The following is a 20,722-nucleotide window of genomic DNA, read 5'->3' on the forward strand; positions in this document are numbered from 1 at the left end:
GCACTTGATGCTGTTTGCTCAAGACTCTCCTTCTCCAGTCTCAGCAACGCTGGTTTCTCTGGTAGGGCCATCTCACAGAGCGTGGGACAAGGACCCTGTCCAGGGGAGGATGGAGATGTTTCTTAGACACAAAGTGTCACGATTTTGCAGAGGGAGATAGCAAACCCATTCAACCTCCTCCCATCTCTCTGGTGGCATCAAGGAGAAAGGCTCCAAGGGGTGCCAGGGCACTGGGGAAGTCGTAAGCACAGGCCGTGCTGAGGAGAGCAGGCAGCCCTCCCTCGTGCTCCGGGCCTGCCGCAGCGGCTGGTGTGACTCTAACAGTGCTGCTGGATTTCCGCTGTGGCCACTTTGACGCTGTGCTGCTATTCTGGGCAAGTGCTGATGGTTTGCCATATACGGTTGGCCCCCAGTGACCCTGCTGAATGCCAGCTGCAGGGTCCCCAGCCCCTTGGTCCAGAGCAGTGCCCGTGGCTGGGAAGTTGGGGCTGGGGGGCACCTGGGACAATCCCACAGTCAGATCCACGGAGCCCAGATGAGCCCAGAGAGCCGGATGAGCAGGAAACCTCCCGGCAAACACTGCCAGTATTAGTACATTACACCACCACAGAGAAAGACCCCCCTCTCTCGCTCCCCTCCTGCCTGCTTCCTCCACTGGGAATAACCTTTTGCAGGTTCGGGGGGCCCCTGCTGGACTGTTCCCCTTGGACACGATGCTTCCTGTATGACCTGTATGGGATCACACAGTTTGTTTTCTATCACATTCTGGTAAGTGGTGGTTGTTTCTGACAACCGGAGATTTTAGCATTTTCTTATACACAGTTTCCTAGTTTTTGGTGCATAATATTGCATGATATTGAATATCTCCAATTCTTGTCTTGTGCTTAGCTGCTCGTCGTATCCAACTCTTTGCCACCCCATGAACTGTAGCCCATCAGGCTCCTCTGTCCCTGGGATTTTTCAGGCAAGAATACTGGAGGGGGTTGCTACTTCCTCCTCCAGGGAATCTTCCTGACCCAGGTATTGAACCCACTTCTCCTGTGTCTCCTGCTTTGCAGGCAGATTATTTATCCTCTGAGCCATTGGGGAAGCCCCTAATTCTTTTCATTGGGTCTCTATTCCCAGAAATCACATGACATCTTGGTGCACAGACACTTAGACTTTGGGGGTACCAGAAAATTGAATTCTGGGCATCTTGGAGCATCACCCTCCTAAGGTCAGCTTCATCCTTGTCCTCACAGACTCATCCACTCATCCATTAGAAAGTATTCGAAGTGAGCTCACAGAGGAAAGGCGAGGGCTGGGACCCCAGGCCTTCAGATGCTCACAGAACTCCCTTCTGAGCCGGAAGCTGGTACTGCCTGACCCTACAGAGGAGGAAACTGAGGCATGAGCTGGGCTGGCCGTGGGGAGGCCCTGTGTTGCTCTGCCAGGAGGCCTCCAGTTCCAGGTGAAGTTTTTCCCTTTACTCTCAATTCTCCCTTAATTTCAAGGATGATGATAAGAATATTCATGGTGGTTGACATTTTGAGGGCTTTCTTTGTGCCGGGCACCAACAGCTCTTTCCTAGGGCCAGGTACTGAAATGAGACTCTTGTTAGAGTTGGCTGAGGGCGTTGGAGTCAGAAGGGTCCACTGTGTTGTCTGGACTCTGAGACTTGCTTACCTGCCCGGACGGGAAGCTCTCTCCTTCCCCTCCCTGTGCCGGCTGTCCTCTCTCCGGGAGGCGTGGATTACCGGAACGCGCGGGTTGCGCGCCCCGCGGCGCCAGGCCGGGAAGTGGCGTGGAGCTCGAGAGCACCGCGCGGGAGGTGCCGGGGGCCCCGGAGGCGGGGCGAGGAGGGGCCGCCGGTGGCGGCGGCGCGCGGAGCACACCGCAGTACGGCCGGCGCTAGGACCCGCGGGGGCCGCTCAAGCTGCCGCGCCTCCCGCTCCCCCAACCCCGCTTCCAGCCCTCCCCCAACCCAAAATGAGGAAACGCAGCAACTTGCTCCAAGTTCTGCAACCGGGGCCGCCTCGGGGTGCGCAACCGGCGCGCGGGGGCCCTCCTGGGGGCAGGCACGGAGTGCAGCCCAGGGGCGACCCCTGAACAGGTGAGGGCGCTGGAGGGGATAGTGGGGAAAGACCGTAGGACAGTGGGGGGGCCCCAAGGGCTAGCGGGTTGGGGGGGATGCTGGGCGAGCGCAGGAGGGGCCAGTGTTCGAGAGCGAGCGCGCGCTTCCGGGGCGTGCGGCCGGTACGCGGCTGGGGCGGGTATGGTTGGATGCGCCCAGGAGTCGGGTGGGGTGGTATTTTTGTGGGTGCGGGTATGCGCGTCTGCAACCCCTGGGTGTGTGTATCCGCGCGTCCACGTGGAGGGATGTGCGCGCGTGTCTTGCGCTGCGTGTGCGCGGCCCTGCGTGTAGCCCTGCGTGCCCGGGTGGCCCAGCGTGTGGCTCCCAGGTGTTCAAGTGTGGGTTGGGGGGGGGGGGCGCGGCACACACGTTTCCGAATGTCTGTGCGTGTGTTCACACGTGAGACGTGTGTGCACAACTGTCTCTAGGAGAAACTGCTTTTGCTTGCATACCCGCGTGCCTGTGGGTACCTGTGTCCACCTGTGTCCAAGCCCTGTGTGTTTCTGTGTGTTCTCGTGTGTACATGGATCAGTATGCGTGTGAGTACACAGAGGGCTGGGGATTTCTGGGGTGGAGACTCACTCCTCCCCACCTGTCCCACTGCTCCCGCCACCTGGTGGGATCCATGGGGAAAGCAGGGGACAGAAATGCCCCCACCCCAGCAACAGTGCGGGACTTTGTTTCTGTCCTCGGTTGGGAAGTGAGGGCGGGGGCGGTGGGGGGGGGGGGCGCGGATCAGAGACCCAGCCGGCAGCCAGAGGAGCCCAGCAGGGCGGCACTGCCCGGCCTCACCCCCGCCAGGGTCAGAGATTCTTGGGAATGACCTTGAATCATCCTCTGTTTCCTCATGTACCCCTGCCTACTTTACCAGAAAAGAGGAAGAACCAGGCTCTGTTTAGTGGCTCCAAGCGCCCCACGTTTAGTGGCTCCAAGCACCCCAGTGTGGACTGCTGGGGCCTGAGCCAGCCCCTGGCCACTCACTCTGAGCCTGCCCTGTGCCTCTGTTTCCCTTTGGGGATGACGGCGCAGCCAGGCTCCATGCTAAGGAGCTCTCCCAGGGAAAGACCACCTCCCCTAAGGGGCTTGGGGAGCCAGCACCTTGGGCCCCCCACAACCCCTGGGGGTGGGGGGGAGGCTGCCCGACTGTCGCCTCCACCTGGTCCAGGCTGGAAGCAGTAGTCATGGCCCCTGGGCCCCCAGCCTGGCTTGAATCTTGAGCTCTCCAGCTGGTCTCTGCCCCTCCCCAGGGAAGCCCTCGCTTCCTCCACGCCTGGCACCCCTCACCCATCTCAGCCAGGATGCCGACGGTGAGTACTCCCAACTGGGTGCCTGGGCCTAGGCCCCTCCGCTCCACAGGGCTGGAGGGGGGGTGGGGGCCATCTGACCCCTGTCCCCTTAGGCAGTGTCCACAGGTCTTTTTCTGTCACTTGGTGTTTTTTCCCACTCTTTCCTCCCATCTTCTGCCCCGGGGGTCCCTCTGTTTGTGACTCTGTTTCCTCTACTGGGTGCTCTGCGCGCACCCCCCCCCCCCCCCCCCGCCATCTCCTCTCTCCTGTGTTCTGTTCTGGGTCTCTGCCTCAATACAGTCTTTCTCTCTCCTTTGGGCCCCACTCCCCACCCCTAGCATCTCTCCATCTCATGGCCCCTTTCCTCCTCTCGCCACTACCCACCAGAGGCGCTGGGCCCCCGGTACCCAGTGCATCACCAAGTGTGAGCACACGCGCCCCAAACCCGGGGAGCTGGCCTTCTGCAAGGGCGACGTGGTCACCATCCTTGAGGCCTGCGAAGTGAGTAGGGGGGAATGTGCTTGGAGAGAGGGGGTGCTCCTCCAGGAAACATCTCCTCCCACCAACCCCTGGCTCCCTCCCGGCAGAACAAGAGCTGGTACCGTGCCAAGCACCACGCCAGCGGGCAGGAGGGGCTGCTGGCGGCTGGGGCGCTGCGGGAGCGCGAGGCCCTCTCAGCGGACCCCAAGCTCAGCCTCATGCCGTAAGTCGTGGGGAAGCGCCCTCGGGACGCGGGTGGGGTCAGCAGGGCCCGGCCAGTCCCGCCCAGCCCGCCCTTCCACCGGCCGCAGGTGGTTCCACGGGAAGATCTCGGGCCAGGAGGCAGTGCAGCAGCTGCAGCCGCCTGAGGACGGGCTGTTCTTGGTGCGGGAGTCCGCACGGCACCCGGGTGACTACGTGCTGTGCGTGAGCTTCGGGCGCGACGTCATCCACTACCGCGTGCTGCACCGCGACGGCCACCTGACCATCGACGAGGAGGTCTGCTTCTGCAACCTCATGGATATGGTGGAGGTGCGGCTGCCCAGCCCCCCTAATGCAGAGACGTAGGGAGGCCAGGCATGGGACCCCCCACCAGAGGCTCATGCTCCCCAGTGTGGACAAGGAGGCGCTGCTCCCTGGACCACTGACCCTACAGACAGTTTGAGTCCTCCACGTCCCCCCATCTCCAGGGACACCCAGGAACCTCCAATTTGACACCAGTCCCAAGACACACACCCTCATCCTCCTGTTTCCATGGAAACCAGCCTAGAGAGTCCTGTGGGAACCCACCCCCTCTCCTCCTCCTCAGCGCCTGCCCACCCCTCTGGAGAACCCCCTGGGAAGGGGATGGGAGGCAGGGCCTCACTGGATGTGGGAGGTCACACTCACGGCTGCCTCTGCCCTGCCCTACCCCCTGCAGTATTACAGCAAGGACCAGGGGGCCATCTGCACGAAACTCGTGAGACCGAAGAGAAAGCAAGGCACCAAGTCGGCAGAGGAGGAGCTGGCCAAGGGTAAGGGGCCCCACCCTTCCCTCCTGAGTTGGCCTGGCCTGGGGAGGCAGGGCACACAGCCAAGGCTGCCTCACCTGAGTAGGTCACAGTGCCAGTCTCTGCAGGCGGAAGACCTGGGTGCCCTTGGGCTGGGTGGGGCACACCTGCACACACCCATCAGCACACTATCCATTTATTTCCCACACCAGCTGCTCCCTTTGTTTCATCATCCTTCACCTGAGTAAGAAACCCTGGGCAGATCCTCGATGCCACCCTGCCCCCGGCCCCCCACCCTCCCACAACCCCTCCTTGGCCAAGTTCTATTAACACTAGTTTAAATCTGGCCCCTCCCTGGCCCAGCCTTGGACCTTCCTATCAGACCACCTCCTTCCTGAGCGGGGAGACCCCTTCCTCCCAAACCCTGTGGCCTCGGAGGCAACTTTCTATGTAAAAATCCACCCACATCACTCCCGTGTCTAAAGGGGGGAGGCCAGGCAGCTCCACTGCCTTCTAGAACCTTCCCTTGTGGCTGAGCTATCTTTCCTGCTTCATCTACGAGGCCCTTCTTTTCCACATGCCCCTGGGGTTGTGTGACTCTGCACTTACCCTCATGCCTCCAGACTGTTGTGCATTCTGTTCCCCTCACCTGAAATGCTTTTGCCGCCCTTGAGTAGTGAGATCTCCCAGATTTAGAGCAAGCGCACCCTGCCCTGGCCATCCCTCTTTGAACCTGGTGATCGTGGCTGTCTTCTTGGAAATGTCTTGGGGATGACACCCAGGTGGAGGCTGGTGTCACTGTGCCTGATCGTATTCAAGGGCTGGTGATTTTAAGAGGGGATTTGTTGGGGAAGAGGAGGAGACCTACAGAGCCTGTCAGAGGACAATGCAGGGGGTGGGAGAACACAGGTGTGCTTATCAGAAAGATCAGGGAGGCTAGCACAAAGATGATGACTTAAAATATTTATTTTTATTTATTTGACTGCACTGGGTCTTACTTACCACCTTATAGTGTTATTCACTCAGTCGTGTCCAACTCTTTGCAACCACATGGACGGTAGCCGCCAGGCTCCTCTGTTCACGGGATTCTCCAGGCAAGAATACTGGAGTGGGTTGCCATTCCCTTTTCCGGGAGATCTTCTCGACCCAGGGATCGAACGTGGGTCTCCCGCATTGCGGGCAGATTCTTTACCATCTAAGCGACAGGGAAGCTCTTCACTTACCACCTTTCCTGATGGTAAAGAATCTGCCCTCAGTGTGGGAGACCCAGGTTCGATCCCTGGGTCGGGAATATCCCCTGGATAAGGGAATGGCATCCCACTTCAGTGTTCTTGCCTGGAGAATCCCATGGACAGAGGAACCTGGAGGACTACCGTCCATGGGATCGCAGAGAATCAGATACAACTGAGTGACTAACACTTTCAGGTCTTACTGTGGCACGTGGGATCTAGTTCCCTGCCCAGGGATCGAACCCGGGGCCCCCTGCATTAGAAGCATGGAGTCTTAGCCACTGGACCACCGGGGGAGTCCCAAAATGATGACTTAGAGTGCTGGAATATTCTAAGAATGTTCCAGAACCTTAACCAGAAGTTCTGGAAACTTTCCCAGTATCTGTTGTATATTTTGGTCTGTGTATCCCTGGTGGAGAGAGTAGGGCAGAGGGAAAGCACCATAAAGGAAGATTCTGCAGGGCCCTTGGAAGGACACAGTCTCCAGGTAGAAGAGAGAAGGGCCCTGACAGGTGGGCCCTGTGGCTTTCACCACCACTCCCAGCCCCATAACTGGTGCCAGGAGTGTGGTGCCTCAGACGCGGCCACGGCCACTGCTATGGGAGACCAGACGGGGCCTGGCCTCCTGTCAAGTGGAGCCGCTGGCCGCCCTCTCACTGGGTCCCCCTCTACAGCCGGCTGGTTACTGAACCTGCAGCATTTGACGTTGGGAGCGCAGATCGGAGAGGGAGAGTTTGGAGGTGAGCAGGGGACCTCGTAGGGGCTGAGGGGGGGGGGCTCCCAGAGATGAATTGACACCCACGTTTGATACCTACTTACCATGCAACTGAGGCCACAAGGGCTCCTCTCTATGGAAGGAGGTTCATGACAGCCAGGATGAGGAGAGAGGTGGTGAGGTACCCAGTGGGCGTGAGTGAGTCCTTCACACCCCCTGCACCCTTGCACACTTGTTTTATTATTATTTGTATTTTGGCTGTGCAGCCGGTAGGATCTTATCTTCCCGACCAGGGATCGAACCTGCATTGGTAGCACGGAGTCTTAACCACTGGACCACCAAGGAAATCCCAAATGTTTAAAATTTATGTGTTGTTATTATTATTATTATTATTTGGCCATTCTGCACAGCTTGTGGGATCTTAGTTCCCCATCCAGGGATTGGACCCTTGCCCTCAGCAGCGAAATCTCAGAGTTCTAACCACTGGACCACCAGGGAAGTCCCAGGACCCTCTGTGTCGAGGCCACAGCCTGAGGTTATTCTCCTGGGAGGTCCCAGGGCTTGCATCGGGACCTTCTCTGGAAAGGGCTGGCGTGCGCTTGTTCTCTGTCATGTCTGCTCAGCTCTGCCCTTGTTACAGGAAAGCAGCCACAGGCCTCAGGGAGACAAACAGCCAAGGCCACGTGCCAATAAAACTGTATTTATGGACACTGAAATTGAATTTTGTATCATTTTCATGTCATGAAATAGTCTTCTTCTTTTGATTTTTTTTTTCCCAACCATTTAAAAATGTAAAAACCCATTCTGAGCTTGCAGGCCTTGCAAAAACCCTTGAGGGGACTAGATTGGGTTCAAGGGCTGCAGTTTGCAGGCCCCTGGCTTAGGTGATTATCTTTGCTCTGGGGTCTGGAGCCTGTTGGCTTCCCAGGTGGCTCAGTGGTAAAGAACCCACGTGCCAATGTAAGAGACACGGGTTCGATCCCCGCATCCGGAAGAACCTCTGGAGGAGGAAATGGCAACCCACTCCAGTATTCTTGCCTGGAGACTCCCATGGACAGAGGAGTATGGTGAGCTACAGTCCATGGGGTCGCACAGAGTCAGACACGACTGAGCAACTGAATGACAACTGGAGCCTACCGGGAGGGGTTTCCAGGCCTGGGGACCCGCCACTGCATTGGCCTCTTCCACGGTTCACGTGAGTGGATATGTGCATGTCTGTCTTGTCTCTGTGGGGTCCTGAGCCCCTTCCCACCCCTGCCTGCCCCCCAGCTGTCCTGCAGGGCGAGTACCTGGGGCAGAAGGTGGCCGTGAAGAATATCAAATGTGACGTAACAGCCCAGGCCTTCCTGGACGAGACAGCGGTCATGACGTGAGTCCTGGGTGTGGCAGGGGAGGGTGCCCTAGGGCCACAGTCCCACCCCACCTTCACCCCACACTCACCTGCCCCCAGGAAGGTGCAGCATAAGAACCTGGTGCGTCTACTGGGTGTGATCCTACATCAGGGCCTCTACATCGTCATGGAGCACGTGAGCAAGGTGGGGCAGGACCCAAGGGTGGTGGGGGGAGGTGGTGGGAGTAGGGCTTGGAGGTTGGGGTGGGATGGGAGTGGGGCGGGACCTGAGGGTGGGGGTTAGGAGTGGGGCAGGACCGGAGGGTCAGGTAGGGTGCTGGTGGGGTGGCTGAGCAGCCTCCAGCACTCCTAGACCCTGCCTGCATCCCCCACAGGGTAACTTGGTGAATTTTCTACGGACGCGGGGCCGGGCGCTTGTGAACACCCCGCAGCTCCTGCAGTTTTCCCTGTGAGTGGGGCTCCAGGGGGTGGCAGGGAAGTCGAAGCATGGAGCAGGGAGGAGCCTGGCCTCGGGAGTCTGGCCCGGGCGTCCCAGCCCCTCGCCCGGCGCCCCCTCCCCCAGGCACGTGGCCGAGGGCATGGAATACCTGGAGAGCAAGAAGTTGGTGCACCGCGATCTGGCCGCCCGCAACATCCTCATCTCGGAGGACCTGGTGGCCAAGGTCAGTGACTTCGGCCTGGCCAAAGCCGAGCGGAAGGGGCTGGACTCCAGCCGGCTGCCCGTCAAGTGGACAGCACCCGAGGCTCTCAAGCATGGGGTAAGCCCCCCTTAGCCCCAGGGCCCTGGGAACCCTAGCTCCACTATGAGCCTCTGGCCATGTCTCTGGCCTCTGAACCTCCAAAGGAATGGCTCCACCTCCCCTGTAAGCCCTTGGCCACTAATTGTTCCCCTGAGCCTTTGTCTCCTCGTTTCTGCAACAGTCTTGGGCTCAGAGAGGGAGAGCAAGAAACACCTTGTTTTTGCACTGAATCTGGGTTGAGGGGTAGGAGGATTCAGGGGCAGGAGTCTATTGGGAGGAGACTACAGAGTGAAGGTCAACCCAGGGGGACTTTCTGGAGGAAGCAGGGGCTGGAGCAGAAGCCCTGAGAGGTCCCTCTCACCCTGATCTCGGGCCCCACAGAAGTTCTCCAGCAAGTCGGATGTCTGGAGCTTTGGGGTGCTGCTATGGGAGGTCTTCTCATACGGCCGGGCTCCATACCCCAAGATGGTGAGCAGGTTCTGGGGGCCGGGCGGGGAGGTGCTGGGTCCCCTGCCAGTCTAGGGGGTCATGATCCTGAACCCCAGCCCACACTGGAATGGCCTCTGCCCACAGTCGCTGAAGGAGGTGTCAGAGGCCGTGGAGAAGGGGTACCGCATGGAGCCCCCCGAAGGCTGCCCTGGGTCCATCCATGCCCTCATGGGCAGCTGCTGGGAGGCTGAACCCACTCGCCGGCCGCCCTTCCGCAAACTGGCTGAGAAGCTGGCCCGGGAGCTACGCAGCGCGGGTGCTTCAGCCCCCAATGGGGGGCAGGACACGGACGGTCCCGCCCTGCCCCGCAGCCAGGAGCCCTGACCCTGCCCGCGGGGCTTCGGGCCCCAGAGGACTGAGAGAGTGGGGAGCTCAGAGTGGGGATGTGAACCAGGCCTGAAGAGGGGCAGGGCCGGTGAGCTGCCTGCTCGGCTCACACCACAGGGGCAGGCCCATGGTGGGGGCTCCAGGAAGCCCATGGGCACATCGACCCCAGGAGGCGAAGGATTAGCGCCTGGATAAAGACTGGTTCCAAGAACTGGGTGTCTGAGTGTCTCTCTGCTGCCCCTTGTGTCCGCCCTGGGGCCCATCACTCAGCCTGGGGGCCATCTGCCTGCCCACTGGTCTGCCCACTGAGGGCAGCCACCTGGCTGGGAGCTTGCTGCCCCTGAGGGCACATGTTTTCCTGGGCATGCCAGCCAGGCCAGGGTCACAGCCACCTGAGGACCCACTTGACATCACCTGCACGTCCCCCGACTCCTGCTGTAGCCCTTGGGGTCCTGGGTGCAAAGGACCGTGGGAGAGTTCCAGGGGCCGTGGAGGTCTGAGTCCCCTGTCCTGGCACCCTCTCCTACCCCCGCCTTTCCCCTTGAGAGCAAATGGAAGCCCTGAGCGGGGAGCGGGGCTGCGAGGGCAGCAGCATCCCCTCCTGGGGCGCTCCAGGGTAGTTATGTCCTCCACCTGTCAACCCCCCCAACAGCCTCACCCAGTGACTCCGAGGAACACTTGCTGGGAAAAGCCAGCCGCACGACCTGTCCCAGGGCCCTGTCCATTCTCCAGCGGGGGCTGGGGCTCCCGGCTTGCACCCCTAGGCTCGAATCCTGACTCCACCACTCTGTGGCCCGGGCTCACCGTGAGCCAGCACCTCAAACTGAGGGCGTGTCCGGGATGGGGGTGTTGGTGCTAAACCCGGGGTGTCCCAGGGAAACTGGGAGGGTGGTCTCCCTCCCTACCCCATCCCTGCAGCCTCCTCTGTGATCAGGCGTCTTCCGGGGGAGCCATGAGGACCCCGAGGGCTGAGTGCACACAGCTGGCGCTCAGCTGTTACCATGACTGGCAACTACCCCCTCTCTGATGAAACTCCCAGATGCTTCAAGGTTGCCTGGAGAGGAGTGTCTGGCCTGTGGGGTGTGCCCCCCACCCCAGGAACCCCTGAGCTGGTGCAGGGATCACAGGCCACAGCACGGCCTCCCACCTCCACTGGCCCACCCCTGCCCGAGTTGAGCTGTTCATACGTCTCAAGGTAACACTGGCCTCCTGCAATTACCAGCCCCCCAGAACCCCGCCCACCCTCTGGCTTTAGTTTCCCCACCAGCACCCGAAGGGGGTTAGTGATTCTTCCTGGGGGAGAAATGCAGGGTGGGAGTCCAGAGAGGCTGAGAGTGGCCTGCCCACCCCACCCCCCAGCCCAATCCAGCTGGAGAAGGCCGCCTGTCACCGCAGCCCCACGCCACCCTGCCCACCCCTAATCCAGCCCTCTAAGCTGACACAGCGTCTGGGCCTGCAGCTGCTGGCTAAGTCGCCAAAGTGCCCCACCTCGCCCCTGCGCCTAACACCCCGATCCCTCCTGTACCTCTTAACCCACTGGGGCCAATTAGCTAATTGGGGGCTGAGAACAGAGCAGCTCATTAGCGTTTTAAAGTGATGAAGCAATTAGGGGGATTACCTCCCCCCACCCCCACTCACCCTCTCCTGAGACCTGGCTCCCCCTGCCGCAATGCACCAGCCCATCTCAAAGACGGGGCCACTGAGGCCTGGAGGGGCCTCACTCACTGCCCCTCCAGCCTGGACTCAGAGTTCCTGGAACCTCCCTGTTCGGCTGACCCCTTGGGTGCTGAGCCCGCTGCCCACCCAGACCCCCTCTTCCTCTGAGGTCATTCGCCCCTGCCAGCACTCCAGGGCCTGCACCTCGGTGCTGTGAGTGTCCAACTGGGCACACGTGCACGTGTGAGCACCTGCCTCCCTATCTCTGTGTGTGTCTTCCCCCTACAAAGCCAACCTTCTGGAAGGACTTAGCTCTGCTTCCTCTTGCGCTCACTCTGGTCCATCCACAGGCCTGGGTCTCCAGCCTCATTCCACTGAGACAACCTCCCTCCCTCCATCCCTCCCGTCCTCCTTCTGGGCCTCATTTTGCCCCCTGTCACCCCCAGGGCCCCTCCTGTTTTCAGGGCACCCCCGGCCAAAGCACCCCCAAGCTCCTTGGATTGGGCAGGGGGGTGACCATCCAGTCTCAGGGTATCACCAAGGTCCTACTTGGCTCTCAGGCCACCGCTGGAGGGACAGTCCCATCACCCACTTGTCCCCAGACAGGGGCTGGGCTCACCAGTCTTCTTCCCTCCTCAGACTTTCTCTCCCCAGAACTTTTAAAAATGTTTTTATTTATTTGGCTGCACCGGGTCTTAGTTGAGGCATATGGGATCTAGTTCCCTGACCAGGGATCCAACCCAGGCCCTCTGCATTGGGAGTGCAGAGTCTTAGCCACTAGACACCAGGGAAGTCCTCCTTCCCCCCAGGATTGCTCTCCTGTCCCCCTCCCCCCAAATCTAGCCCTGACCAGGCCTCTAGCCTCCTCCTGGCCTCCCATCTTGCCCACAATACTCATCCAAAATGCCACCTGTGCCCCTCTCACGCTCCACAACCTTCCATGGCTTCTACTGAGGAGTAGAAGGAGTAGGCTCCTACCCTCTTCACACCCAATCGTGTCCAGAATTTACACCCTGCACTCCATCTCCCATTCTGCTTACCTTCCTTAAAAGAACCACCTTTCCTCCCCTGCTTGAGTTTTCCCACCAGGTTTCTGACCACCTGACCTGCTGTATTTTACTTACATAGTTATGGATTATCCGTCTCCCCCACCAGGATGCCAGCTCCAAGAAGTGTGTCTGTGTTTTTTGTTCCCTGCTGTGAACAGTACCTGGGGTACAGTAAGCGCAAACGTTTATTGTGCTTAAATGTTTATTGAGTGACTGAAAAGTGAGCTTCTCTTCATACCTCAAAACACAGCTAAAATGCCCCATACTCCTTTGCCCTGGATAGTGCCCAGGGGAACCAACTGGAATTACCTTCACCTCTGGGGACCTCAGCTTCCCCAAGTCCCCTTGACATCTGTGAATCTGAGAGGTTCTTTTTCTCACACCAGATGATAACAAAAGGGGTTAACAGTGGCTAATTTAGTGAGTGCTCACTAAGCACTCACTGTTGGCCAGTCACTGTGTCTCTCCATCCGTGTACTCTTTCATCAGCTCATTGGGTCCCTGTGAGAGACTCGCGGGGTAGGAAGTCCTGTTGCTGCCATTTTACAGCTGGGGAAACTGAGGCCCCGGGAAGGGGAGGCTCTTGCTTATGTTTTAGAGCAAGGCGTGGCAGACCCAGGCTAACGGTGTCCTGCTGCGCGTCACTCCCTCTGTGGCTCAGATCGACCAGCCCATGGGCGGGCGGGGCCCCCTCAGTTAATCACCTCGCTAATCCTCCTCCCCGCCCGACCCCAACCCCCTGGGGTCTGGCAAGGCCAGGCCAGCAGCAGACAGCGCTAGGCCCACGGGGGCTGTTGGAGGGGCTGCCGGGAGCAGTGAGCACCGGGCAGGTGGGCAGAGGTGGGCCTGGGTGGGAGGTAGGAGCACAGACAGCCCCCCAGGGTGGAGAGCTGAGGGGTGAGGAAACGTTCCTTAGGGCTGTGTCCCAGATCCTGCCTTCCTGGGGGTCACAGACACAGAGACAAAGGAAGAGACAGGGAGCTGCAGAAGGAAAGAGAAATAGAGGCAGAGACAGAGAAAAATAATCAGAGAGAAGGAGGTGGAGACAGAGGGAGGTCGTCTGAGATGCACAGAGAGGCAGAGGGAATGCAGGACCCAGTGGAGGGAGAAGCCCCTCCATATCTGACCCCGGATCCAGCAAGGGGTGGGGGGCTCCCCCGCCCTCCCCAGCCACCGTCCCTCCCCTGTCTCACCGCCATCTGTCCTGCTGCCTTCCAGCCAGGTGGGGGCAAGGAGGAGCCATGTTCCTGAGCCCAGGTGAGGGGCCGGCGGCTGAGGGTGGGGGCCCAGGGCCCGGAGAGGAGGCCCCCAAGAAGAAGCACCGGAGGAACCGCACAACCTTTACCACGTACCAGCTGCACCAGCTGGAGCGGGCGTTCGAGGCCTCCCACTACCCGGATGTTTACAGCCGTGAGGAGCTGGCAGCCAAGGTGCACCTGCCCGAGGTGCGCGTGCAGGTGAGGGTACCCCCAACCACCCTCTGAGGCAGCCGGTGCCAGAGATGGACCCTCCCAGGGCAAGGCAAGGCTTCCCAGAGGAGGTGATGTGGCACTGGGGCCTAGACATTTGAGTAGGAGTGTGCCAGCTAGAAAGGAGAAAGGGCATTTTTCTAGGCATCCAGAACTATGAGTGCAAAGATGTGCAGGAGTTAAATTGGAGGCATTTCTACTGAGCTAGGTGTTGAGGCAGGTGGAAGGAGAGGCAGAGAAAGCTGGTGAAGCCCCTCAAATGCCAAACTCAGTGGCTGGAACTTCATGCTGAGGGCCAAGGTAGACCAGGGAGGAGGCTGAGGAGCCTGAGGGGGCCTGAGCAAAGAGAAAGGCAAGGAGAACCTGGACTCAGAAGACTTTGGGACTGATCTAATGGGGGACAAGAGGCAAGGATCTTGCTCTCAGAACAGCCATCTCCTCGGGGTAGATAACAATGCATGTTGGCATCGCAAGGGGTAGGAATCAGGTCAGACAGCAGGCAGAACCCTGAGGGGCTGGGAAACCCAGGGAGGGAGAGCGGCCTTGCCTGGCGCCCACCAGCCGCTTCTGACATGGGAGGACCTCTCTTGCTGCTTCTAGGTGTGGTTCCAGAACCGCCGGGCCAAGTGGCGCCGCCAGGAGCGTCTGGAGTCAGGCTCCGGGGCCGTGGCAGCCCCAAGACTCCCCGAGGCCCCAGCACTGCCCTTTGCCCGCCCTCCCACCATGCCACTGTCCCTGGAGCCCTGGCTGGGCCCAGGGCCCCCAGCTGTGCCAGGCCTCCCGCGCCTCCTGGGCTCGGGCCCAGGGTTGCAGGGCTCCTTTGGGCCCCACGCCTTCAGTCCAGCCTTCATGGACGGCTTCACCCTGGAGGAGGGTTCCCTGCGGCTGCTGGCCAAGGAGCACGTGCAGGCTCTGGACAGGGCCTGGCCGTCGGCCTGAGCCTGGTGCCTGCCCAGCCCCTCCTGCTCAGCCTGTCCATGGCCACCCACACCAAGTCCCCCACCCACCACCACCTACCCCTGCCTTGCAGGGTTAACTGGCACTGACTTCAAGGTGGCAGCCAGAGGCGCCCAGCCAGGGTGGGGGTCCCTGGCCTGGTCTCCCCACCTGTCAAATGGGTGTGTGTGGGGTGGGTTCTGAGGTTCTTAAGGCTCTGCGGCTGTAACCAGGAGCCACAGGGATGTTAATTCTGAGTTGATCATTCTAAATCCTCCTGCCTGCTCCTAATTGTTCAACAGCAGGGCCGCCCTGAGAGATAACAATAGCTGCAGCAGTTCACATTAGCTGCCCCCTTTCACTGTGTGCTCCCAGCGTGCCCATCAGTGTACCCCAAGGTGGCATGGCCATCAGCCCCATGTTACAGGGGAAGAAACTGAGGCCCAGAGAGGGACAGCCAGTTTACTCAGGCCACAGAGCCAGTAGAGGGTGGAGCTCTTTTTAGGCTCATTGCCTGACTCCATCACCCCTGGCACCTAGGACCCTGGCCAGGCGCTAACAGGGCGCTCCCAGGTAGAAGCAGCTGACACTGGCTGAACAGTCGATCTTTGCTCCCCCCATTTATCAGAGCGTGGCTTGTCTCCCCATCAACCACAGCCCCCATCACATCTCCCAGCCCACTGAGGCGGGGCTGGGGCCCTGGTAGCAAGACAAGCGTTGGTTCTGTCCAACCACGTGTCCCCAGGGCTCACAAAGGCACGATGGCTGCCCCTGCTGGGGTTCAGCTGGGCTCCAGGACAAGGAGGCTGGCTGGGCTGGGGGGTGTGGCCCAAGTGCCCACATGTCAGGGCACCTCCCTGTGGGATGGGATGAGTCAGGACCGGAGAGTGTATGGTGGGGTGGGGGGGGACATGGCAGCACCCCAGTTGCTCCAGGCTCTGGCCAGGAAGTGACCACAGGTGCTAGGAAATTCCAGGAATGTCGCTTCCAGGCCACTCTCAGCTGGCCTGCTCACCTCCCATCTCAGAGGGCACCTCACGTGAACCCCAGTGGCCCCTGTGTGGTTTATGCTGCGGCAGTGAGGCCAATCATCCCCCCAATCATTCATCCACCGGTTCCAACTTACAAGGACACAACAGTGAACAAAGCAGAGAAGATCCCCTGCCCTCCTGGAGCTGCCACTCCAGTGGGAGAGACCAGTGCCCTAACTTTAAAAATAAATAAGTAAAACGTGAAACACCTGCTGGTGGTGAAGTGCTTGGGAGAAAAATAAAGCCAGGAAGGGCAGTCAGGAGCGTGTGGCAGGGCTGCAGTTTAATAGGGTGGTCGGCACCATCAGAGCCAAGGTCTGGAGGTAAAGAGGGAGCCCTGAGGACACGGTGGGGCCAGGGAGAGACCCAGGCAGAGGGCCCAGGGGGCACCATGACTGCAGTGTTGGAGGAGCAGCCAGGAAGCCTGTGGCCATTACAACTTCGGTTTTCACTCTGAGAGCTGTGAGGACCCACGCAGGAGGGTTGGGATGATGCACCCACCCAGCGCGGGCTGCAGGGAGGGCAGGTGAGCAGTAATCCGCTTGGCTGAGTCCTCCTAAGAGGATGAGGGCTCTCGTTTCCCTGGGACCAGACAGAATTAGCCTCAGGGACCCTGTCCAGCCCCACCCGCCAGCTCTGGAGGAGTCTGGAAGGTGAGAGAGCCCTGGTCCATCCCCCTAAGCAGCGTATGCCACCCCAAACCCAGGTACCTACCCAGGAGAGGGCATGGCTGTACCACTGGGAGTGGGCCCTGGCACCGTGTGTGTCCTTCAGCCTCCTCTAAGCTGGTGGGCACCAGTGGGGGTGGACAGGATGGTGGGTAGGCTGGCCAACAAAGATAACCCCTGTGACCCTGGCAGAAAGGAAACAGAAGTCCCTTCCCTCTGGCTGGGTTTGCTGAACTGGGTATGGGGTGCCAGTCAGAAGTCCTGGAGCCACCCCTACCCAAGGGGTAAAAGGACCTACCCACTGGAGTTTAAAGGACCCAGAGATGGAAAGCACCTCATAGCTGAATACTGAAGCACCTGGATCCAGCCATGCCTAGCCTTGGACGTTTCCATTCCTGAAGCTCACAAAGACTCTCTTCTGCTCTGAATGATGTGGCTCGGGTATGAGTCCAAGTCCACTGCAATCCCAGGGAAGCCTGGCTCAAAAAATCTCCCCCTTGAGGACAGAGGTTGGGCAATGCAAGAATTCCAGGAATCAGGGTGAGAAGCTCAACAAGGCTGGGAGGTGAACATGGACCTGCAGATGCCCAGCAATCACTGAGGGTGGAAGCTGGGCTATGGAACCACTGGGCCTGAAGTGCCCACCTCCCCACTGCCTGTCCCAAGTCCCTCCTGACCCCAATATCACAGGACACTCAGCGGCATCCGGGGCCTGCCGACAATTGCCCCCAGAAGGCTTTATTGGCCCCCAGGCCCCTGATTCAGTCTCACTGTGGGAGCAACCCCAGTGAGGGGGGATTCTCCTCATTCTCAGAAACGTCTGTTTCTCCAGAAAATAAAAAGTCCTGGGGGCAGGCTAGGGGAGGTACCAACTCCCCCCCCACCCCCAATCTGTCCTGTCTCCTCCAGGTCCTTGAAGGGTCAGGGTCCTTTTAGAGAGCTCTGACCCTCCCCCACTAGAACTTCCGGTTCTTGCTCAGCCGGTTGTGGCGCCAGATGTTGTGTTTCCGGAGCAGCCGCCAGTATTCCCGGGTCTCCGGGTCCAGCTCCTCCAGCTTCTTGGGGGGGCCCACGTTCATCTGGAACAGCCTGATGGAAAGTGGGCAGAATACGGGGTTACAGAGCAGCCCCCATCCCCACGGCTCCCCCACCCCATCCCAGACAGCTTGGGCACAGGCTGCAGCAGTACCGGGTCCCTTGGTGGCCAGCTGACCTCAGGGCAGTCCCTCCCCACCAGGAACCAGCTCCCGGGCTGTGGAACAGGGGGCGCCCCAGTCCCAGTGGCCCTGGGATCTGAAAGTAGGCGCACGCCAAGCCTTCTGCCTCCTGGCCATCGTCTGGGCTGCGCTGCCCGCCTGTAAGGCTTCCCCACCCCTCCTGAACCTTTCTAAACCTTACCCAGCTTGAAGGATGGGTGCATGGTGATGGCTTCCACATCCTCCCACTGCTCACAGAGCCAAGAGCAAAATTCCCCCTGCAGCCCCTGGCAGGCAGGCTTCACCAGGTTCCTGCCTGTCTCCCCCTACCCTCCACCTTGCTCCTTGCTATCCATGTACAAACCAGGGCCTTTGCATTGGCTGTTCCCACCTGCCTCTGAAGCTCTGGCCATCCCACCAGATGGCCAGAGTCTTAACTTACCCACCAACTCCCCAGGGAAGCCCTCCTGAAATCTCAGATGGGATCCGCAGGGCCCTGCTCACCCAGTCCTGACCCACTCACCACTCGGGGTACTCAGAATCCGGCTTCAGGACCACATCCTGGCCCTCCTTGTAGATGTTGACACCCATGGCGTGCGTGGTGAGCTGGACTGGGTCTGTACACACCTCGGGGTCCTTCAGGGTCTCTCCTACAGCAGCACCTTTGGCGCCTTTGCCCCCCTTAAAAACTGCGGTGGGGGAGAGTCATGTCAGCCCAGCTACACCCTCGGGAGGCCAGCCTTCCCTTTCTGCCCCAGCTGTACCCTGAGTACTGTTCTCAAAATGATTTTAACTGGGACACGGGCACTGCATTAAATGACACTGATATTCACGGTAACTAAGTTCATTCCTTTTCAAATCCATTTTCATTCCTTCTATTTATGTCACGAAGAAAATCTCCGCCGGCTGCCGTGTGTCTTTAAAACCTCACGTTTCGTTTGCCAAGTCCCTCCTTTCAACAAGGGGGATCAGGCAAGGCTGCATCGAGAAAAAAATTAAATCTTGTTTTGGCTTTAATACTTAGATGTCCATATGGTCCGAATTTCTGGTGGTAATTTGCTGAAGAGGTGACTTTTTCGGACGCAGAAACGCGCTAGGAACCCAAGTTCAAGTTCTCCTCCTAACCACTCCCCATGCACCCGCAAACACACACACACACACACACACACACACACAAAACATAACCTTGTGCCTGCGCACAGAGCCCAACCGCACTCTAGATACCTCACACTGCACCTGCGCAAATAGCCGCGCTTAGCTGCCTCTACGCTTGCGCGCTCATACTAGGAAGCACCTCCCGACTAGCGCTTGCGCACTACGAACTCCCCAATGTCCCTACCGTTCCCATTTGGTCTCTCTTAAGCCAGCTCACCCGGTCTCTTGGCATAATCGCGTACATGTAGTCTTACAGAACCCGCGGGGTCCGGAAGCTCCCAGGCCCGCCAGCCGGCCCAGCTCCGGGTAGCACCGAAGAGGCGTCTAGCCGCCATGACGTATGCTGGCAACGTGCACGTGCACGTTTCCGGAAGACGTCAGCGGTCGAGGGGTTGGGAGTTGTAGGCCCTTAGAGATTTATGGGAAATGTAGTATTCCAGCTGTAGGCATATCTTTATTGTGATTTCTTTAAATAGCTATCCCTAGTTATGGGAAGAAGAGACTTTCAAAGGATGTTTCGTTGACCTCTTGCCGTTCAGTTATATCACTTACTTTGAGTATCACACTTTTATACATTCCTGATTGTATTCAACAAGCAACTGTGTGTGCTCAATCTGGTCCAACTCTGCGGCCCAGGGACTGTAGTCCACCAGGCTCCTCTGTCTGGGAGGGGAAAAAACTGGGATTTTTCCAAGCACGAATACTGGAGTATTTCCTTCTCTAGGGCACCTTCTTGAACCCAGGGATCAAACCTGGGTCTCTTGAATCTCTTGCATTGGCAAGCGGATTCTCGACTACTAGCGCCACCTGGGAAGCATTGGATAGGGGATTATGTATCCTTTAAATGTATAGCAGGTCTGTTTCAAGTCCCTCGCTCCCAATTTTGTGGACCACTGATTACATATGGCATTTAAAAATTAAAATAAAGGCTTCAGGGATCAAGGGGGAGAAAACTTGTTAGCGTTACATTAAAAGGTCCTACCACCCTATAAGTTACACCCGTGTAGCCAATGGCCCTCAAACTTTCAAAAGTCATCACATGCAACAGGTGATAAATAAGGGTTTGGTTATCCTAAGCCAATTAATTTTACACAAAGCAGGTCCACACAAGAGAAAAAGAAGTACGTTTAAATCAACTTTTCAAAGTGAAATATTTCTCTAGGTTCTGACACTGGGTTCTTCTCAGTAGCTAAATTACTGAAAACCTAGAAGTAATGAAAGCTAACACTTATTAAACTCGATATTTTCCAGCCCTACTGCTAAATCTGCAACCAGCTCGATTTCGCTTAATTAGGAGGTAGGTGTGGGCTTGGAAAAGGCAATGGCAACCCACTCCAGCACTCTTGCCTGGAGAATCCCAGGGACCAGGGAGCCTGGTAGGCTGCAGTCCATGGGGTCGCTAGGAGTCGGACACGACTGAGCGACTTCACTCTCACTTTTCACTTTCACGCATTGGAGAAGGAAATGGCAATCCACTCCAGTGGCTGCCATCTATGGGGTCGCATGGAGTCGAACACGACCGAAGCGACTTAGCAGCAGCAGCAGGTGTGGGCTTCCTTGGTGGCTCAGCGGTAAAGAACCGGCCTGCCAACCCAGTAGACGCAGGTTCATCAGGAAGATCCCTAGAGAAGGAAATGGCAACCCATTCCAGTATTCTCGCCTGGGAAATCCCATGGACAGAGGAGCCTGGCCAGCTACAGTCCATAGGGTCGCAGTCAAACACAAGTCAGCAATTGAGCACGCACGCATGCACTATTATCCCCAGTTTACAACTGAGGAGGCCAGAAGCTCAGCGAAATAAAGTTAAGCATAACCGAGCCATTCCGCCAAGCCGAAAGCCTGT

At 58.6% G+C, this 20,722-nt stretch overlaps 3 protein-coding genes across 3 annotated transcripts; 2 read left to right on the forward strand and 1 right to left on the reverse strand.

Annotated features, from left to right (window-relative positions):
* Positions 1-1,851: 1,851 nt before the first annotated feature.
* On the forward strand, positions 1,852-9,919 carry MATK (megakaryocyte-associated tyrosine kinase). Its single transcript, XM_055566655.1, has 13 exons — positions 1,852-2,092; positions 3,361-3,420; positions 3,787-3,900; positions 3,987-4,102; positions 4,191-4,410; positions 4,799-4,892; positions 6,772-6,837; positions 8,082-8,181; positions 8,263-8,347; positions 8,538-8,611; positions 8,726-8,921; positions 9,285-9,371; positions 9,477-9,919. The coding sequence occupies exons 2-13, from the start codon at positions 3,412-3,414 to the stop codon at positions 9,714-9,716; spliced, it is 1,401 nt and encodes a 466-aa protein (XP_055422630.1). The 5' UTR covers positions 1,852-2,092; positions 3,361-3,411; the 3' UTR covers positions 9,717-9,919.
* Positions 9,920-13,665: 3,746 nt separating this feature from the next.
* RAX2 (retina and anterior neural fold homeobox 2) lies at positions 13,666-14,987 on the forward strand. The gene is made up of 2 exons (XM_055547106.1): positions 13,666-13,881; positions 14,494-14,987. Exons 1-2 carry the CDS (start codon positions 13,666-13,668, stop codon positions 14,830-14,832), a joined length of 555 nt encoding a protein of 184 aa, XP_055403081.1. The 3' UTR covers positions 14,833-14,987.
* Positions 14,988-17,228: 2,241 nt separating this feature from the next.
* On the reverse strand, positions 17,229-19,251 carry MRPL54 (mitochondrial ribosomal protein L54). Its single transcript, XM_055547090.1, has 3 exons — positions 19,097-19,251; positions 18,248-18,413; positions 17,229-17,617 (listed from the first exon to the last, which is right to left on the reverse strand). The coding sequence occupies exons 1-3, from the start codon at positions 19,212-19,214 to the stop codon at positions 17,485-17,487; spliced, it is 417 nt and encodes a 138-aa protein (XP_055403065.1). The 5' UTR covers positions 19,215-19,251; the 3' UTR covers positions 17,229-17,484.
* Between the last annotated feature and the right edge of the window lie 1,471 nt (positions 19,252-20,722).

This window comes from Bubalus kerabau, chromosome 1 (genome assembly GCF_029407905.1).
Source record: "Bubalus kerabau isolate K-KA32 ecotype Philippines breed swamp buffalo chromosome 1, PCC_UOA_SB_1v2, whole genome shotgun sequence".
Lineage (NCBI taxonomy): Eukaryota > Metazoa > Chordata > Mammalia > Artiodactyla > Bovidae > Bubalus > Bubalus kerabau.

Coding starts and splice junctions, on each gene's coding strand:
- MATK (XM_055566655.1), top strand. Junction 6,838..8,081: donor CGGAGAGGGAGAGTTTGGAG/GTGAGCAGGGGA, acceptor CCTGCCCCCCAG/CTGTCCTGCAGGGCGAGTAC. Junction 8,612..8,725: donor CAGCTCCTGCAGTTTTCCCT/GTGAGTGGGGCT, acceptor CCCCTCCCCCAG/GCACGTGGCCGAGGGCATGG.
- RAX2 (XM_055547106.1), top strand. CDS start 13,666: ATGTTCCTGAGCCCAGGTGAGGGGCCGGCGGCTGAGGGTGGGGGCCCA. Junction 13,882..14,493: donor TGCCCGAGGTGCGCGTGCAG/GTGAGGGTACCC, acceptor TGCTGCTTCTAG/GTGTGGTTCCAGAACCGCCG.
- MRPL54 (XM_055547090.1), bottom strand. CDS start 19,214: ATGGCGGCTAGACGCCTCTTCGGTGCTACCCGGAGCTGGGCCGGCTGG. Junction 18,414..19,096: donor CGATTATGCCAAGAGACCGG/GTGAGCTGGCTT, acceptor CCCCCACCGCAG/TTTTTAAGGGGGGCAAAGGC. Junction 17,618..18,247: donor GATTCTGAGTACCCCGAGTG/GTGAGTGGGTCA, acceptor ACTTTCCATCAG/GCTGTTCCAGATGAACGTGG.